The sequence below is a fragment of the Symphodus melops genome, assembly GCF_947650265.1.
Source record: "Symphodus melops genome assembly, chromosome: 6".
Lineage (NCBI taxonomy): Eukaryota > Metazoa > Chordata > Actinopteri > Labriformes > Labridae > Symphodus > Symphodus melops.
The window spans coordinates 9,724,242-9,744,375 of NC_136696.1; the positions used below are offsets into that span (position 1 = coordinate 9,724,242).

General features: G+C 44.8%; 1 protein-coding gene across 5 annotated transcripts in view; it reads right to left on the reverse strand.

Moving 5' to 3' along the window:
- Window positions 1–736: 736 nt before the first annotated feature.
- Window positions 737–20,134, reverse strand: part of ckap5 (cytoskeleton associated protein 5) — a 34,564-nt gene continuing 15,166 nt past the window's right edge. For 3 of the 5 annotated variants that reach the window (XM_079345279.1, XM_079345280.1, XM_079345281.1), the window contains 21 exons: window positions 19,795–19,989; window positions 19,581–19,701; window positions 18,928–19,010; window positions 18,407–18,517; window positions 17,772–17,894; window positions 16,257–16,406; window positions 15,949–16,152; window positions 15,717–15,852; window positions 14,427–14,620; window positions 14,161–14,333; window positions 8,896–9,069; window positions 8,682–8,802; window positions 6,398–6,577; window positions 6,117–6,304; window positions 5,411–5,486; window positions 5,115–5,303; window positions 4,842–4,979; window positions 4,142–4,225; window positions 3,903–4,062; window positions 3,688–3,809; window positions 737–3,025 (listed from right to left, as the gene is read on the reverse strand). In XM_079345279.1, the coding sequence (XP_079201405.1) occupies window positions 2,762–3,025; window positions 3,688–3,809; window positions 3,903–4,062; window positions 4,142–4,225; window positions 4,842–4,979; window positions 5,115–5,303; window positions 5,411–5,486; window positions 6,117–6,304; window positions 6,398–6,577; window positions 8,682–8,802; window positions 8,896–9,069; window positions 14,161–14,333; window positions 14,427–14,620; window positions 15,717–15,852; window positions 15,949–16,152; window positions 16,257–16,406; window positions 17,772–17,894; window positions 18,407–18,517; window positions 18,928–19,010; window positions 19,581–19,701; window positions 19,795–19,989 (3,186 nt within the window). In that variant the 3' untranslated portion in view covers window positions 737–2,761. The remainder of the gene's footprint in view (window positions 3,026–3,687; window positions 3,810–3,902; window positions 4,063–4,141; window positions 4,226–4,841; window positions 4,980–5,114; window positions 5,304–5,410; window positions 5,487–6,116; window positions 6,305–6,397; window positions 6,578–8,681; window positions 8,803–8,895; window positions 9,070–14,160; window positions 14,334–14,426; window positions 14,621–15,716; window positions 15,853–15,948; window positions 16,153–16,256; window positions 16,407–17,771; window positions 17,895–18,406; window positions 18,518–18,927; window positions 19,011–19,580; window positions 19,702–19,794; window positions 19,990–20,134) is intronic. The other 2 variants (XM_079345282.1, XM_079345283.1) reach the window with 2 other exon arrangements.

Consider the following 20,134-nt stretch of genomic DNA (forward strand, 5'->3'; position numbering starts at 1 on the left):
TCTGAAGTCTCATTGAGTGATGTTTAGTATCCTCTTTAAATATAATCTATGATCCCTCAGTTTAGGGTTCAGGGTTTATTCTTGTGGTATTTTAAGTTTGATCATATTTTTACTAGTGCCGTGAAATGATTTTCACATTTTAATAGATAATGGCAATTATTCACATTTTTAATTCCATTATTTGTCACTTAAAAATTAAACTAGTTTGACTTGTGTATCATTTTTTAATCTGAAACTGTAACCTGTAATCTTTTTTCCTTTGCAGTAGATCAACATTACAAAGAGGTTTTAATGACAGCTGTTGTGATAGATCTGCTTCTTTCAGACAAATAACCCACACACAGACTTCATGTTAAAACTTTCTATATTTAAACTGGAGAATCATTTCTATGACTCAAATGACGATTCGTCTGAAATGAAAGCTCATTTGAGGAAAATTCACCTTGTGCTGATTTTGGCGACCCCTGTGGACAAAAGTGTAAAAAAATAAAAAATAAAATAAAAATAATTTTACTTCTTTTAAAATAAATTGCACCAATATTCAGTGCAGACCATTTCACAACAAGCTCAAAACTTCTCAAAGAGCTTTAAAAGGCAAGAATGTGAAATCCCTCGTCTTTTCTCAGGAGCTTCAAGTTTTAGACGTTCCTGCTGCTCCGATGTTAGATCTAAAAAAACAAAACAAGAGATGCAGCAGTAATAGACCAGACCAAAATAATAAACCACAAACAGGATGGATTGTTAAAAAAACAACAAGACTTTATTGCCATTTTCCACTATGGATTATACAAGGAAAGCTGGAGCGACATGAACGGGTACTGACATCTGAATTAAATACAAAAACAATGTTATTAATATTTCTTACTTAACATTCAGCTACTGAGCAGATGACTGACAGGGCCATGACCATCATCTTCGTCATCCTCATCATGGTGGTCTTCATCAGTAAAACAGTGGCTTTATTAAACAAAGGTTTTATTCATGAAAACTTTATTTACATGAGGAAATAAAAACAATCACTGACTTCATGCCATGCTCTTTAAAGCCTACAAACACAGAGTGGCTGCTGTTAAATAACTGAAGGGAGGTGTTAATGGAGGACTTTAAGTACAGTATTTACAGCCCACCGAACAATCAAACACACCCTAAACACACTGGTGTGTACGCCTCTGCCTGCTGAAGTAGGGGACAGAATCTCTGTTCCGACTGAACAGTAACAGCAGGGATTTTTTTGCCACTTCACCTCGAAAACTAAAGCAGCAGTTACTAAAAACTTAAAGACGGATTTCTGCATTTTTTTTTAACCTAAGGAGTATTTTTTTAAAACATATTTTGGGGTCTTAACGAATCACAGCCTGACCTGAACAAACTTCCATCATTAAAAACAAATACCTGTGCAGGAGAAAGCATCGGTTTACCAAAGCTCTCCAATTCAAAAGCAGGGTTTGTTTCCTTCTTCATAAAGTTTGTTCGTTTGAAAGAAAGCGATGTAGCCAACAGCTCTCACTCGTTTTGCTGCTGCAACAGAAGCCATCTACAAATATAAAGCCATAACGTCTGATAAAAATGAATCATTTAGACCCCAAAATAAGCCAGAAAAGAACTCCGATTAAAAAAACCCAAACAGAATTCCACTTTAAAAACTGGGAGGACTAAAAACCACTTCCTTTGAACAACCATGTACAGAAAGGCCACATAATGCTTTTAGGATAAAAAGATACACATGTAACCCTGACTGAACACACAGCTGTAGCTTCTACAGTCAGCAGAAAAAAAAGCAGAGGGCTTGTTGCCATCGTGTAAATGCAGTTCAACTCAGAAAACGGAAAGTTAATTCAAGTGAACGCTGGAGCTTCAAGTCTAGTTTGTAGAGCGGTTTTTTAAAACCTTGTCCCCAAATAACAGTCCCTCATTTGTTGTTTACTGAACTGATCCCGACGAGGTAAATCCCTGTACAAACTCGACTTTGGCTCCTATCGCTTCAGCCACAAGGGGGCAGTCCAACACTACATTTACACAGTTTCCTCAGCTATTTACAGCAGTGCTTCTCCTTCCAAACACAGCAGCAGTGACATGGTGCATTATGGTCGAACAGGAACCAAACAACCCGTCAGTCGTTTCCTCCTGCAGCCACACGAGACGCTCTTCATGACGTTTAAAGTGGTTAACAACGTTTAAATATGTACAAACATTTTGTGTGGTGACACCAAAACACAGGAGGAGGAGGAGGAGGATGAATTCACTGTCATTATTCTAGTGGAGTTTGGAGGCTGGGACATGGTAGAGCGATGAAACTGTACACACTGAGAACAGTTAACACAGGGTAGGACTCACTCGGGGTTCTTCTCTTCTGATGGTCAACACAAACATGACGTGTGTGAAGTTTGAATATTAGCTTAAAATGGGTCCAGCTATGTGCGTGTGTGTGTGTATGTATGCGTGTGCTAAAAATCCCAGTCACAGCCTTCGATCAATCTGAATGTACCCAACGAGACAATCAGATGAAGGTGTGTTTGATTTCTACTAACGTACAGGCACAGTGGGTGGAGTCAGGCTCAAACTTGAGGGTGTATTTTTTTGTTGTTGCTACCTGGTATATTGAAACAGAGGAGTGGGCTGGAAGTGATTTCTATCTCCATCTCCCAGCACATTAAAAATGAACACACAGGGATTTTTGTAATAGGACGATGGATGTTCTACCAGCTGAACTCCACAGGTGTTTTTTTTTTGCAGATGAGATGAGGCGTCGATGTGGGGCTCCTCACTGCCGGTTGCTCTTTATTCTCTCCAGACGTTTCTTCAGGTCGTCCAGGTTGGCTGCAGGCGAGGCCGAGCGGGTGTGTGCGTGCGTCGGGGAGTGGGAGTGTGCGTTGTGTTCCTGTTGGTACAGCTCTCGGGACTCTTTGAGCTGCGACAGCTTACTGTTGAGCATGTCGGTGGAGGAGGCCACAGACGGCTTGGAGGAGAGCAGGGATGAGATGGAGGGTCGGTGCTGGGGCTCGTCCTCGCCTCCTACGATGCCCTGCTGCAGACGGAGAGAGCGGGGATGGGTTAGCTTCTAGAATCATGTGGCATATATAGGCCCCGTTTCCACCGAGCGGTTCGGTTCGTCTCGGCGCACATTCTGCTGCGTTTCCATACACAAATCCCGGGAAAGATTCCCAAATAAGCGATCCGTACCGTCCTACTTTTTGGACCCTTCTGTTAGGGTGCCAAGAATATCGGGCCGACTTGATTGGTCGAAAGAATCGTCACTTCCCGTGTGAAAACAGTAAACAAAACCCTGCCATGTTTAAATCACACAGCTGATTGTTTACGTCTGTATTTCTCCTCGCGGCACACAGCCTTCTCTGAAACAAAGCTTGATTGAGTTTTGTCACATGACGCTGACAGTAGATGAACTGCTGGATGTCTTCCAGCGTTTGTTTTGTTTGTTTAGCGTTTTTCTCCTTCGTTGAATTTATTAGTTAGCAGTTAGCTGCTATCATATGACGCTATTTACATAAAGGCTATCGTCATCCGGCTTACACACCGCCTGCCAAATAGGGCACGGGTGGCTGTGGAAAGGCAAACGGGATCGGGCTTTACCGAACCGAACTGTACTGATCTGTACCGGACTGCTGTGGAAACGGGGCTATTGACTCAGGAGAGCTGCTGTTCAAAACGTATACATCACAGTGCACTCACCCTGGCGTTGTTCTCCAGGCCTTGTCTCTGTCTGAGGATTTTGAGTCTCTCGTAGTAAACGGCTGGTTTCAGCTCTTCATTGTTACTGCTCAGGCTGGTGTCCACACCGTGCTGAGGGATCACTGCGCACACACACACACACACACAGCATGGTTAATACACACTGCCGCCCTTTATTCTGAACACGTGTACACAGCGAGATCGCTCAGTGGTACCTGCAGAGGTCTGGATGCGAGCCTTGCCCTCTCTCTCGGACTCGATCATGCGGAGGCCTCTCTCCACGTAGCTCTGGAAGAACTGCGAGGTGTTTTTGAGGAAGGGCTCCAGGTCTGCATCCGAGTACTTCTGTTTGTATTCGTACAACTCCGTCAAACCCTGGAAAATGAGACGGGACACGTTTATCACACGTTCACGATACCCGGAGCTGACCTTTGGGTTGCAGATCGGGCCTGACCTCTTTGGTGTTCTCCTTGGAGCCGATCTTCTTAAAGATTTCAGACAGGATGTCGCTGACCTTCGACTTTGACATTCGATCGTCCTGGGGACAAAAAGATAAAGGGACACGTTCACGTCACATCGGTAATTGAATTTTATTAACTGTATACTCAAACACAGCTGAATGGCTCCATTAGGCAGCACTTGAAGCAGACTCAGCGGACATGAAGACGTAACTTGATGTCACAGTACATGTTACTTCCTGGTCTTTGTCAGGTTACTAGATGGCCCTCTATTCAAAGGCAATGTCTTTATGAGTTTTAACTAACACTTAATGTCCTGTCTCTTTTAACTGATCATTAAAGGCAAAGAGCCAAAACATATATTGACAGTTGTCACCTTGATAACAGATCTTACTGATCACTTCAGCAGTAGAATTCTTTTTTAAATCACAGTCTGGAGGCTTTGAGGTCACAGCCGTTTGTGGTTTTGTGTCCTCGAACAGGAAGTCCGTCTCAGTTTGAATAACAACATTGGTGGTAATTAGGGGGATGTACTTTGACTGGACACATTCGCTCAAAGATGACCGTGCGTGTTCTACGTCTCGTCTCATAAGAAACAGGAGCAGCTTCAGAGTCATCTTTATTTATTTATTTAAATTCATGAAGACGCAGGCTGTTAAAATGCTGATTGGCGTGCGTTGGCTTCGCGTTGCTCACCATGCGCAGACCGCCCTTCTCGTTGCCACGGTCACTCTTGTGCCCCGACAGGTTCCCGGGTTGTTTAACCACCCGCCTCAGGTGAGCCTCCAACTCAGACTCGTTACGATTCTCGATCATTGATAAGTGGTCCAGGATCTGTTGATGAACACATTCATACAATGAGTAGAAGCAAAGAAATGAAAGAGTTTAAACCAATCAGAAGGGAGACTTTAAAAGCTGCTCAGAGTGTGTGTGTGTGTGTGTGTGTGTGTGTTTGTGTTTGTGTGTTACCTTGGGCCCAGTGAGCTTGCAGAGTGTGTGTAACAGGGTCTTCAGGGTTCTGTGGGGGACGTCGCTCTTGAGCTGCTTGAGTTTCTCTTTGGGGAAAACCTTCATGAAGTTGTGGACGTCCAGTAGAATTCGGTCCAGGTTGATACTGTTGATGGTCTCTGGGAGGAAGCGGATCATCCTCCACAGACACTTCAAAAAAAAAAAAAAAAAAAAAAAAAAAAAAACCCAAACACACGAGTTAGTCAACCGCAGAGTGACAAGTGTTTTCTCACGTGCTGCTGCGACTCCTTCCTTACCTTCATGACCAGGTCAGAGAACATCGGGGGACCGGCGGTTGTGACTAAACTGTCCTGAAGCAAAACGAGCAGAGCGCTGCAGAGAGGGGGGAGAGATAGTGTGTGCTTTAAAGGCTGAAGATTTGTCTTCTTCTGGGATTATCAATGAAACCAGCCTGAGGGATCATTGGATTGTCTCTTCAGCATTTTTGAGGCTAATTTCATTTATGGAGAATTTAAAACTTTAAAAGCATCAGCTGTCATGGAACTTTATCCTAACTTTTATTGTTCCATTAAGCTGAGTCGAGAAACCATTGACAACATTACAGGCAGAAAGAGAAAGATGTCTCGTTTGGTTGAACTGTCAGAGAGTGTAATGAAGCGTATGAAACCTGTCAAGTGTTACGGCAGGTTTAATAATGGAGCACCGTTCAGACACCAGGCGATTCAAAGCTCTTCACACGGGCATATATTTTTAGAGTATTGTGTGCATTCTGCAGAAATACTCATGTGCTCATCGTTCATTAACATCCTCATTAAAACTCCTTTGTACCAACGTGAAGGGAGAGAGGGGCTGGAGGAGAGTGAAGGCTTTAGTGCAAAGGAGGACGAGTCGGGGTTTATACTGGTGCTCAAGGGCGACATCTACTGGATCAAAAATGAGTGGAAGGATGGAATAGGTCCAGAGCTGATGAAGGAGAAAGTGGTAGAGTGTCTTACTACTAACCTGATCATGTTGGTCTGGTCAGACTTCTCCAGGACTCGGATGACGAGCAGGTTGACAGACCTGATGAGCTGCTGTCCGTCTTCGATGTCCTCCACTCTGCCGTCCAACATGAGCGTGATCAGGCCGTGCATGAGGTCCTTCAGCACGCCCATCGACGCCTCTCTGGCCAGAGACTCCATGGAGAACAGCTGGAGGTAAACAAAGTGAGGAGAAGATTCAATGTGACGCGTCTCCTCTCTCTCAGGATCTCACTACACCTTAGAGAATCATCAGGGACTCACAGAGAGCATGTTTCCAATGATGCAGCTGTACAGTCTGATGATGTCCTTCTTGGCCAGCCGGTCGTCGGCCATGTGTGTGCTGTAGATGAGCCTCAGCTGCATGAAGGTGGCGATGAGGAACTGATCGATGTGACCCGACATGACCTCTGCTTTGTCCTCCTGCTGCAACACCTCATCGATCTGCACAGAGAGAGAGAGACCGAGACAGAGAGAGAGAGACAGAGAGAGACAGAGAAATAAACAATTGAAATGTGATGCACACAGATTTATCTAAAAGGCAGCAGCATAATCTGTCAACATTCGGATGTCGGGCGCACACTGCTTTACTAAAAGGATTTACAGGCCTGCTGGTAAAGACCAGAGAGACCGTTTCACAGGATTCACGAGTGAAACAAAGACCTACGCAACCAATGAAACGTCCATGAAAGCAGCAGGAACTTTCGTCTTCAGTGTGTGCTGCCACTGAGTCTATCACTCCTTATGTTCATGATACAAAGAGCACATGTGTGATAGGCTCCAAGTTACTATCAAATGATCATTCAGAGAATGTCACCGGATAGTTCAAGCAAAGTTCATGATCGTCGTTTCCGTTTCTCCCTCTACGCCGTCTCCACTGTTTCTCTGCCTCTTCAAAGAAGGTTTTTCTTGCCACTGTGCTAAATGTTGTAAAGTCCAGAGCACGAGGTGGATTCATGAAGGATCTTTGTGAATCATATTTAGACCGGCTCTTTTCCTAAAGTGCGACATTTATGTCCAGCCCAGTTATGAGTGGGCTCCGAACAAATACAGACTGATCCTTCAGTTTTAAACCTTGGGAATATTAGTCATGACATCACGTGTTGTTGCAGATTTGATGTGTGTTATAGTGTGTGTATGTGTTTGTGTGTGGTGAGGTAAACACCTCGGCTGTAATAGCCAAAGGCAGCGAGAGAAGAACATCACAGGTGATGAGGAATCAGGAGTCAGTGAACGCCACTGATTTAGGTAGCCTGCCGCGAAGCCGCTTTTTGCACGGCCTATTTTAAAAAAACACGGCCTTGAAATTTTTGCACGGCTTGACCTAGGCCGTGCAAAAATCTACATTTAATAGACGTGCTTACTACACGGGTTTCTGTACGGTGCCACCCGTGCCCTATTTGGTAGGCGGAATGTCAGGATAACGATAGCCGCTATGTAAATAGCGTCAAATGGTAGCAGCTAACCGCTAACAGCTATCCGCTAACTAATAAATCCAACAAAAGAGAAAAACGCTACATAAACAAAACCAACGCTGGAAACATCCAGCAGTTCATCCACTTTGTCATTGGCATGTGACTGTTTATTACAAGAACTCAATCCAGCTTTGTTTCAGAGAAGGCTGTGTGCGGCGAGGAGAAATACACACGTAAACAATCAGCTGTGTTACAGTCAATGGTTTAAACACGGTGGAGTTTTGTTTACCAACGTAACACAGGAAGTGACGACTCTTTCAACCAATCAACGGACTGCAGGGTTTAGCTCCAGATGATTGACTTATCAAGGTCTAGGGATCTATTATTACTGGATGACACAATATTATATTATGAATTTATGTGTTTGTTGTTTGTTTTTTAAAGAAAGTGCAGATAGAAGCAGTGGGCCAACAAAGGGCTTAGACAACATGAACCAAGTGAGTTGCAGTCAAATGATGATGGGGTGTGTCAGGGTAGGGGCTGTACAGTAAATCAACATTATGAAGCTTGGGAAAACTAAAATGTGAAAACTAAAACGTGTAACAATGCATCTTATTGAACAGAATGCACCATTTAGAGACTTATTCAGTTTTCTTCAAAACTAGTGTGTTAGGGAGCACATAACCGCCGCGCCGCCGTTAGTGACACTGAAAAAAATTTGCACCCCCTGTATTTTTTTTTGCACCCCCTGTTTTCCCATTTCTGCCTAAATCACTGGTGAACGCCACACGGCTTTCCTGTGTGTGTGTGTGTGTCTGTCTGTGTCTGTTTCTGGGTCCTGTTGTGTAGTTTTACGTTTCACAGTTCGGCGTTACGCCCGGCCTTTGAAGGCGTTTACTGAAGATGACTGTTCATAAAGAGTGAAAGGTAATCGAGTTGGAAATGACGCGAGGTTCCCTCCGGTGGCTTTTTGCTAAACGTTAAGACTTGTGACTTTCTAACAGTCATTTTGAGTTAAATGAGGTTGTGTTGCCATCACAGACACGAAGGTTTGCTGTAGTCAGAAAGCAACACAGTTCAGGATGACTCCCGTCATCAGCAGAGTTTTTTTTTTAAACAGGATGTGTGCGTACCTGTGCCAGCGCCTGGATGCTGGTGTTGATGTCTCCACTCGCCACCTGAGAGATGACGAAGTTGATGGTGGAGGTCGTGCTGTTGTGGAGGTCGTCGAAGTGCGGCGAGACCGAACGCATCCTGTCAACACAAGACAACGCGGATTACATGAACGTCTAACTGAACGGCACGGCGTCTGAACGCCGAGTGTGTGTCGACCGGGTTTGTGCTTACTTGGGCTCGGGGATCAGGATGGGCTCCAGCAGCTCGTCCATGTTGTGCTGGACGAGGTCGGGCAGCTCGCACACTCTGCTCTGGTCCATCTCGATCATGTCCAGGTCCAACTGGAACTCCTTGGGGGTGGACGGGTGGGAGGACTCGCTGTGTTGGGCGTTCTGACGGGCTTGGCTGGACAGACGGAAACGGACAGGAAGAGATTTTTTTTTTTAATCCAGTGTATTAGCGATCAGTGCCTTCTAACTCCAGTCCTGAGCGTGTGAGAGGATCGAGGAGGAGAAAAGTTTTATGAACAATCACTTTGATTATGAACTGAAGCAGGAGCTCTCAATGTTAGCTGTACTGCAGAGAAAGTTTGGTTTCCATTAGTGCTGGAGGATAAAACCTCCAGTTTGGTCATTAAAGGATTAAAGAGTGAGGATTGGGTTCTGGTCTTGGTCAGTTGGACTTTCAGGACTGGAGCTGATCAGCACTGATCTCGATAAAACATTTGGTGTCCTTTCCGAAGGAGGGATCAAACACTGAACACGGCCTCGTCTAGCTGGTCTACCTCACACGGGCTGAACGACAAACACGACATTCCTACGAGAGCGGCCTGAACCTGGACTGCAGATGGAAGCGTCAGCGCTGCACTGACTGACCTGCAGACCTTTCTGAACATGTCACAACTGCTGCAGGAAGGGGAGGGGACGTAGCTGACCTCGAAGTTTAGCTACCCTCGAACCAAACAAAAACTGACTGCCAATTTCCACATCTTCGAGTCAGCGCGCGCCGCAGTCCCGTCAGCACGCCACACGACGTTCGCCGCCACTCTCGTCAATGATCGCGTTCCCACAGCGAGACTTGAGATCCACGTACCAGCGGCGCCGCGACGCTCCGCTTTGATGGAGCACGCTGCAAGCATGCCTTACGTCGGACAGTAAAGATCGATCCGGACAGGAAGTCAGGCAAGGAAACGCACAGATTTCACAATAAAACACAATATACAGACTCGTACAAAAAAAAGAAAAGAAAAAAAGTTGATCATCGCGTGCACCTTCCGATGATGCAACACCACGGCAACAGAAAGCAGCGCGCACAGACTGAATATTGGCAGGAAGTTGAGCTACATAAAAGAGAAGAGGTCAAACTGAAATCCCCCCCCCCAAAAAAGTCAAACATTTCTCTCCCTGTGCTTCTCTGCAGCGTACATCAGAGGAAGCTTCAACATGTCAATCTTAATCAGTTGGGTTTTTTTAACCACAGACAGATCTCTTTGCTTACTATCAGATTCTAACAAAGAACTTTCCTGGTTTTTCAGATTCAGAACTGGAGAAAGATGCGGAGACTGCTGCAGCCGCCAGAGAGTTCTTTGTGGAACTCCTTTGAAAAAAAATAAATAAAAAAAGGTAGATAAGCAGTTAAATCAGGTCAAACTGGAATATGACAGGTGAAAAACATCTATGAGTACTGATAAATCGATCCCAGTGCGTAAAGGGCTTATTCCTAGCTTTCCGTTCAGCCTTTTACTTTACATGTTGTTGGGGGGTTATTTTTAATGTCAAATCATGGCGCGTTCTCTAAACTCTGCTGCACACAAACGCCTCATTCCACCGGTCAGAAAGCTGATGTCTCAATACTCAATGCGTCCCTTCAACGTTTTGCAGGCATCATCACATATCCACGAGCCGTCAACACAAACAAACACAGAGGCAAAGGCGTGATGGGGAAGACCAAACAAAACCATATTCATTCTGAGTGAGAGTCTGGTGCTTTCTCAACAAGGTGAAAAAGCACCATGACTTCAACTCAAACGTCACCCAAAAAAAAGAAAAGAAAAGAAAGTCTTGTCATTCGTTTTATGGTTTGTTGTCGGAGGTTGCATTCAGGTGAGTCCTTACAATGACAACAGGTAGAAGAACGGAGGGATCAGGAGGACGAGGTACTTACATCCTATACGTGCGATACATTATTCTGCTCCAGAGAGGAAGGCAGGCAAAGCAGAGAAAGAAGGAAATCACACAGGAAGAAAGATGAAGGCTTCAGAGACAGACAGGCAGATGTTGATGCACACACACACACACACACACAGGTTGGTCTCACAGACACAAAGCAGAATGTTCAATGGCACACTCGTCTGTGAGAGTAACCCCGACATGCAGTGAAGAGGAGGATGATTCATTTCAGGCAGGACACAAACATTCAAAGATGGACGGCTGGAATCATCCTGCAGTCAGGAGGTCTGTGATGGTTCGGACAGAACAGAAAACATGCACCAAGAAGAACAGCTGGAGAAGGTTTCACCCCAGTGTCAAAGAAAGAGGGGAGCCGCGGGAGAGGCAGACGCCGAAAGTGATGATGTGACCAAAAATTACGTTGACCGATGCACGTGTACTCAACTCCTCACAAACATCCTGAGGAAGCACCACGGCTAATAAGACGGACACAGATCATTTTTATATATCTGGATATCCTCCCGTTTATTATCAGGAGTTTAAAAAAAAAAAAGAAAGAAAAAAAAGTCTATGTTTATATTTTGCGATTCATTGACGCTGCATGCGCCGCCCGACGCCCTGCAGCTTCCTCTGCGTTCGTTCACCGAGGCTTCACTTCAGGAAAAGCTTTGATTTTAATTCAGTCCACATCACAGACGTGTGACGCGTGAGCTCTTCTCTCCGCTCGTATCAGACAGGATTCATTAACAGTTGGGCAGTGAACGTTTTGGAACCTTCAGACACACGTGTGCCGATGCTGATATATTTTTTATGATCATCACTCAGTGTTGTTGGTAGTTACGTTTAAGGCTGCACAAAGCTGGAGTAAACTTGGCTTTGCACACAAACAGGAAGCAGCAACAACAGGACGGTTTTCAAATCAAATGTTTGAAACTGAAAGTGTCGTACGGTTGATGAAACTGAAGGACGCGTTCTGTCTCATCTGAACGTCCTGATGACGACGATTTGCGGACACTTCAGTCTGAACGTCTTCATAGAGAGGCTGTACGAGCTGAGAAGGTTTGAAGCCATCTCTAAAAACCTCCACGTTAGAAACTCAGCTGAAAAGTTTCAGTGTCAGTTTACATGTTGTCCTCATCTCTCAGGGAAACAAGTAGTTACTGGATGTTACTCGAGTTCAGAGACCAGCGGAGCCGTGAGGGAGGTGTGGTCACATAAGGCTGTCTAAAAAAACAACAACAACCCAAAACATGTCTACAATATCTGAGGAGCTCATTAATGACTCGTAACAAACAGCATGGTGGCTGACGTCAGCTGCATTACGTCCCTGTCAGGACTCGACATTACCCAGCAGACAAAGGAAGAGTCACCAAGACGTGCTGCTCATCTCTGCTCGACGAGGAAGGGGGAAAAACAGCGAGGCACTCACATCACTGCTCCCACAGCCTGGTTCACACAGCAGGATAATTATGCTTGATTTTGGCCCTGATTCTCCCCTTCTGATAATCTTAGAAACGCCCCGAATATCGTAAAATAATTATAAGTCTGTGTGTCTGACCCTTTGTGGTTTTAAATGCGCATAATACTTTTTGTAGCTCCATGCGATGGGATTCAGTGTTCAGAATAAAGCACCTTACACAACGCTGACCTGTCGTGATAAAGGAGACGCAAGAGAAAGGTTTCAAACTGGAGTTCAGTTATGTGATACGGAGTGACAGTCTGTGGTCCCGACCGCTCTAAAACAAGAAGCAGGTCCTCCCTGCACGACCACGCGTCCCAGTCAGTCGTCAGTCTGGCTGAGGTTTGATTCCCGTTCTCGACCGGCTTGTTTAACAGCTTTAGAGGCGGTGCAGGGACAGAGCAGTGCAGTGACACGTGTTCACAGGAATACATTCATCATTGTGTGAACATGTATCTGATGAACACTGAAAGAGATTTGATAAAGACACAAAAGGACAGAAAGGTGACATCATACTTGGAGAGTTGAGAGGTGAATACAAATTAAGTCAGGAAAGAAACATTTCTGGAGAAGCTGAAACAATGAGAGAAAAATCCTGATTGACATTTTTAGCCAGACTCGTGCAGCTCTGACGTTAACTCATCATCTCCTCTCTCCTGAATGCTCAGATGTGACATTATTAAAAAATATATTTCATTGGAACATGTCTTTAATTTTAGCCCCGTTTCCACCTTGGTTCATCTCAGTACGGCCGGGAAAGATCCCCAAATTACTGAGGCATACCGAGAATATCAAGCCGACCCTAAAAGGTGGAGGTGAACACTGCAGTCGCAATCGCTCGAAAGAATTGTCACTTCCCGTGTGACCCCACCGTGTTTAAACAGTGGATTGTTTATTTGTCCGAGTATACAGCCTTTATTTATTAAAAACGCAATCAAGCTTTGTTTCAAAGAGTCACATGACAGTGACAAAGTCGATAAACTGCTGGATTAATTTATTAGCGGGTTAGCTGTTAGCGATAGCTGCTATGATGTGACGCTATTACGTAGCTAACACTGCAATCGGCATCCGGCTTATCCTATCAAATAGGGCACAGTTGGCTGTGGAAATGCAAACGGGATCAGGCTTAAGTACCAAACTGTACTGATCCATCCCAGGCTGCTGTGTGGAAACTGAGCTATTCTTTCATTTATTATACAATTTTTAAAACTGCCAACTAACTGAAAACTAGCCAAAAGGATGTCCATCTGTCCAAAGCCCGTTTTTAACCAGCACAATCCGAGCCAACACGTGCGCCATGTGAGCGCACTGTGAGGAGGACAGAGGTCGATGCTGCAGGCAGCGGTGGCTCATGGAAACCTTTTGTTTCAACACAATGTTTTTATCTCTTTCAACTTTCATCCAATAAAGATGTAAAGCCATCAATCCTGTTTCAATGAAGTTTGAATAAGCATCCAGACAGTTTAGATTAAAAAAACAGGAAGAAGAAACATGTTTCAGAGTAAATCAACACGACGATTTAGGGTCAATCAATAAACATGACTGATAATCTAATGTTCATTTGTCGTTTGATTTTGTCCGTTCTTGTCATCTTTTTTTAATAATGGCTGCAAGACGGCAAAAAAATTTCCAGTATATGCCACGCCTACTTTTATCCAAACAAAGTTTTTTGTTGAACACATGCAGACTCTGCACACCGCTACAATAAGAATATACTTGACACATCAGCACGGGCCGCAAATATTTACACTTTTTTTTCCCCTTCTCAATTATGTTTCGATATTCTCAGCCTCCTTCCTTTTTTTTTCTTTTTTCCCCTAGTTCAGCCGGGGTTTAATTCCCCGTACCCCTGAGTCAAAGGTGACCTACTTGAGTTTGTTGGGGTCTTCCTGTGCAGGCTTGCGGAGAAAGGTGGCGTTGGGGTTTGTAGGGTGCTCTCTCTGAGATCGTTCAGCCACGCTCGGCTTGGCGGGAGCTGCAGCAGTCTTCTTCGCCGAGCGCTTGATTCTCTCCTCCAGCATGCTCATGTCTTTCTCTGACAACTGGAGGGGGCAGAGAAAAGGTCAGGTTAGAGTTAAAGTTTTTTTTATTTTTTATCTGTACTTAGTCTGAGAACAGCATAAACGCTTTCATACATTTCCTATGAGTTTGTAGACTTGCTCTCCACAGACGTTGTAGACGGCCACCACGGTGTTCAGGGCAGCGTTGCGGACAGACGTGTCTCTGTCGCCGATGTGGACTGCGATCTCCTTCAGAGACTTTGCAGGCGTGGGTTGGCATACATTCATCCCATAGCCCTCGATTAAACAACCCAACTCCTCCAGACATTCTGCGACAACAGAAACAACAACGTGGTTAGAAAGAGGCGTCCAATCAAACGGAGCAGGTGGGCTGAGTCAGGACATGGACTTCTTTATGACCATATTTAAATAACCGAGGAAACTGCAGCTTTTTCCAACTCAAACAAACTCATGATTTTATCTGGCATTGAATATTCAGGTTGCTCTGTGAAAGATCTGCTTAAAACTGGACAATGAAACAAAGGAAGTGAAGAACTAGCATTTCATGCTGCAAACTGTTTCATATACTCTTTGACTTTTCCACATTGAAATGATTGCGTAACCTTCTGGTGAGCAAGCAGCCCGACAAGCATCAACACTGATGATGATGATACACAACAGAGCAGTTACATTCTTAGGAAGGAGGCAGATGACTTGTGATAAAAGAAAAACAAGTGATTAGCATCTCTTCAACTCATCTATAAATGTGTCAATCATCAGGCTCCTCAAGTGCTCAGTGACCACCACAGACGCTGGCTCCTCAGGATGGGGGTCAGAGTGTTTCAAGCACGCCATCTGGAGGTCACTCAGGACTCAGAACCGGAGATACATGCGTAACTTTTTTTGTTTTTATATAAATATTGCAAATGCTGCAGTACTCATTCAAGACATGAAAGATTTCCTGCGGGCTTGAGTGGCACCGGGTAGTCAGCATTTGAATTGATAACTGTGCTGTGATGAGGGGCGAGAAGACGAGACACAAGCAAGGAAAAAGACCCCTCACAGACACAGGGGTCCACACAGTAAGACGATTTAAGAATTATCCTCTGATAGAGAAATCCCCCGAACAGAAGAAAGAAATTTTCCACGAATTTCAGAGCCGTTTTTGCCAATTACCCTTGAAGCAAAAATTTTCAGGCTCAGGATTTATTTTTTTTCACTTTAAGCCCCGTTGGTTTACACTATAAAAATAAACTAATTGTCTATTATACAGAGATGGATGCAAAAATGTTGCTGTTTGAGAAACACAGTTTTCCTCATACACCGTGAGCCAACAGTCCTTTTAGGTCTCTTAAAAAAAAGAAAGAAAAACATTTCATGGGAACAAGATGTCGGCCTCTTTGCCATCTGTGTGGAGAAACCTACCTGCTCTCTGTTTGGAGTTCTTGGATTTGGTTCCGTCCATCAGTAAAGGGAAGACCTTGGATGCAGGATAAACCTTACACAGCATCCCAAGTATGGCTCGCACATCCTTACGCACCCCATCCTTGGACTCTCCGACCTGAAGAAGAAGAAGAAGAAGAAGAAGAAGAAGAAGAAGAGCAAAGTGAGCAGAAAGCCTTAGAGAGGTTTCTCTTTGAGTGTCATGTGTTCTCACCTTAAGTATGAGGTAGGGGATGAAGGAGTTGGCCTCGTACTCCGTCAGGTGGTAGTTCTCTCTGTTCAACATGGCAAACAGCAGCTTCAGATACTCCAACACCTTCATCAGGACCGTGGTGTTGGTGTCAAAGAAGCGCAGGGTGAACCACTTCAGAATCAGGTCCAGGCAGCTTATGGTGGCCTCGCTCTCACTCTCCAGCCTCTGACACACACACACACACACACACACACACAGACAGAGTGGTTAAATGTCAAGTTGCCCACTTTTAGGCTTCCCCAGCTTGTACTAAAGGGACTGGACGCTACCTCGATCATGACTCCGATGGCCTTGACGTGTCTCTGGAAGTCGAAATGGAAGAGCTCGTCCTGCAGCCACTTAGCGAAGCAGGTGGACATCTGAGTCTTCAGCTGCTCCACGTACTCGTCTCTGGGAGTCATGAAGTTCCATTTCAAGACCTACGGAAGAAAAAACGTTTCACTTTCAAACAAAAACTAACGGACGAAATCCTGTCAAGTGGATATTCAACTGCACATGTGGCGGTCAACACAAGATTTGAGCAAATCGATCAACAGCAGGCCTGAGAGACCCGTGGCAGCAGAAAATGCAAACAGAGTTGAAGCTGGATGATAAATCCGTCTACAGTTATAGTCAGAGGTGAATGACGTGTTCCCTGAAGTCCTGGATATTAAATGCAACTTATTTTCAGACCCCAGTAAAGAATTCTCACAGCTGCAAGAGCTTCAACTCTTAACTAAAGAGTCAGGAGGTGTTGGGGTGCTGATGACCGAGTGCTTAGTTTAAATGCCTCCGTGCACAGAGGCTGTAGTCTTAGAAGCGGACTGCTGGTGTTGGAATCCGGCCTGTGGCTCGTTTCCTTCACGTCAGTCCCCTAATCTTTTGCACCTTCTATCTCCAGCTCTACCTACTGTCAAAAACCAAAGAAAAGCCCAAAAATAAAAATCAGGAGCTTCTTCCTAAAAACGCTCCGACACAGCGTCAAACACGAGAGTCACAAAGGTGGAGTTTAAATTCCCCCGCAAAGATCGCAGGAGACAGTTTGAATGATCAGACTTGACAGTGTCCTCTTTAATCTCAGTTTGGGAGGATTACAGCTCTGCACAAAGGTCCACTTTTAACCTTTTGTTACAACAGTGACTTCCAGCTTATTCTTCTTCTTTCTAACATGTGGTGGCTAGTTAAGGGGACGGCAAAGTTTCTTGCCGTCACCTGATGATCGTACGAATCTCTCTGTACTCGTTCAGTTTGGCGACACTGAAGAAATGATCTTGAGGTCAGCAGACTTCAATCTATTCTGAGTAGCTATGACCATACTTGATATCACATGTAATGTCTCTGAAGCAAAATGTACTGACTCGATCAGCAGTGTAATAAGAGATTGTTCTAAATGATGCTTGACATTCTTAGAGTAAAGGTAATATGATTCTCCACACCATGTATAGAGGAATCTAAAGCTGGAAGGAATTTATTACACACTGTAAACGGTATTTATCATCATTAAACTGTCTTCCAATCTCCCAATTGGGTGATACCGTCTTCTATAATACAGACTGTTTTATAGATTCAGCGTAAGGGACATTTAATTAAACCCCTTACACCTGATGTGTTCTTCTATTTGAGCTTGGGTTTTTTTCCGTCAGGTATTTGCATCTGGTCTGTGACAATAGCGGCAGAGCTGATAGCTATCCAATGGATAGAAACGGCCTCAAAGACTTACTAAATTTAACCATGTTAACATCCCCCCTGCTTTTCTAACCTCCTACATACAAAGTCAACTAGTTAATATTTCGCTCGTCTTGTACCTTTAGCTGCTTCTCCTCCTTGATCCTCTGCTCCTTCGCGTTGGGGACAAAGATGAAGATTGCTCCAGATCGATCTTCATCATCCTTCACGCCTTTGGCTGCAGGCTTCTTGCCAGCTGCACCCTGGGGGGGGGCAACACAGTGTGAGGGCGAGGAAGCTACGCATGGATGTGCGCTCATGAAGGTGCGTCATCATAAAGAGTGTAAAGGAGTGTGTGTGTGTTTTTATGTGAAAGGCAGAGAGAGTAGAAAGAAGATAAACGGCAGATGTGCTGAGAAGACCTTAGTGCATGTTAACACACACACACACACACACACACACACACACATTATGTGAGATTAGTTCAAACCGCCACACACACCCGACATAAAAACCCTTAAAGTGACACGAGACCCTTCATGCAAAAAGAGCGTTGTCAAGGTTACGTGTTAAAAGCCAGAAACCAGTCTGTCATCACCTCACACGCCCTGTGTGTTTGTTACACTTGTGGGTTCAGTATTAGTGATCAGAGAGAGGCGAGGTTAGACCGAGCCGAGACCCGTCCACAGAAACACTCGGCCCACGTCTTAACACGAGGGGTTAAAGAGGTCGTAGACCGAGTTTCACCCCGAGGTGCCCTGCCTCACACGTCTACCTGTTGACTGCCAGCTGCAGCCTTCCCTTTGCCCAGCGGCTTTTTACTAGCATTACTGTCCTTGTCCTTGGAGGGAGGGGGAGGGGCAGATTCCTCAGGAGGGGAGGAGGGCTGGGTGAAAAAACCACATGACGTTTACACTTCAAGGTAACGAAAGGACCATGCAAAACATTTGGATTGCATCAGACAGAAAGGGGGAAAAAAACACGAATGCTGGATGTCAACAACCATCAGGTCTGTAAAGAGCTAAGATGTTCGAACTCCAGCCCGACTTTGACATGTTTTGAGGTTTAAAGTTTTGCTGTTCTGTTGTCTGTAAATCAGCCTGCATCCTAATCTTTGAAAATGGCTTCTTCTGAGTCTGATTGTTTTTAATAGAAAAAAAACAAAAAACAAAAAAAAACAGCATCTGTGTGGTGTAAAAAAAAAAAGAAAGTGGTAGTCATAGCAACGATCAAAAGTTGTGCGTTTGTGTAGTAATAGTTGAAGCCGAACACTGGAGCTGGTTCAGACAGACGTACCTTCTTCACAGGCGCTCCCCCTCGGACCTTCTTCGCCTCAGGTTTACTGTCACACTCATCGGCGGCCGGCTGAGACCTGGTGGCTGCAGGACAGAACACGTCATCAACACTTCTGAGGTGTGCACAATATGTTCACACGATGCATTTATTTCAAGCACTCCTCCATTTGACCCTTGTTAAGACAATTAGAGACCAGCTGTGATGGCCCCGGAAAACGGCCAGTCCATTACATTGATAAATCGATTATAGACTTCCCTGCGTCGATGCAGAATCTTGCAACAAAGTATCACGATGCATCCAAGAATCGATTATTTCCTCCACCACTGGTTACAGCCCTAACCCACTTCAAATCATGCATTCAACTTCTAAAAACTCACCTGTACAGACAAGCCTTCATGTAATCAATTACCCTTCCTCATCCCTACTTTTTTTTTGTTTTGCATGTTTTTATTTTTATTTATTTTTTCTTCTCATCTATTCTTTTCTTCTGTTTTCATGTTTTTCCTTTTTGCATTTGTGAAGCACATTGTAACTACTTATTTTAAAAGTGCTATATAAATAAAGACTTACTTCCTTCTAGCAGAGCTGATATTGGGGAAACAGACTGCGGTTTGTAAAGAGTCCTGATCTCCTCTCTGTATTCTCAAACATACCTGAGGGTGCTCTCGGCTCTGCAGAGCCTTTTCCTCCAGCTTTAGCGGGAGCTGCGGGTTTAGCCGGCATCACAGCCCGAGCTTTCTCCAACATGCCAACGACCTGATCCTTCGAGGACGTCTGCAAGGGATGTGAGCACAGAGACATTTAATGCTGCACACCATGATGCTTTAGGTGCTCGTTAATAACAGCACAGTACATTTCCATCCATACTTTGAGTTTCCCAGTAGCTTTCATCATCTTGTCGTAGCCGATGTGCATCATGAAGGTGGGCAGGGCGTCCTGAGCTTTCTTCCTCACGTCTCCGTTTCTGTCCTCCAGGCAGGTGTAGAGCTGAGGGACACACAGCATGAGATCTGTGGGGACGCTCCTCTGGGTGGGAAGTTTCTCCGCTAACCAGCCGAGCACCTTAGGGAGGAAGACATGCGTTAATGACTGATAATCACCCACAGATCTGCAGCGTGTGTTCTAGGATTTTACTACAGGACCGCTCTCCTGATACAATCAGTGAAGACATCGTGTGTGTGTGTGTGTGTGTGTGTGTGAGAGAGTG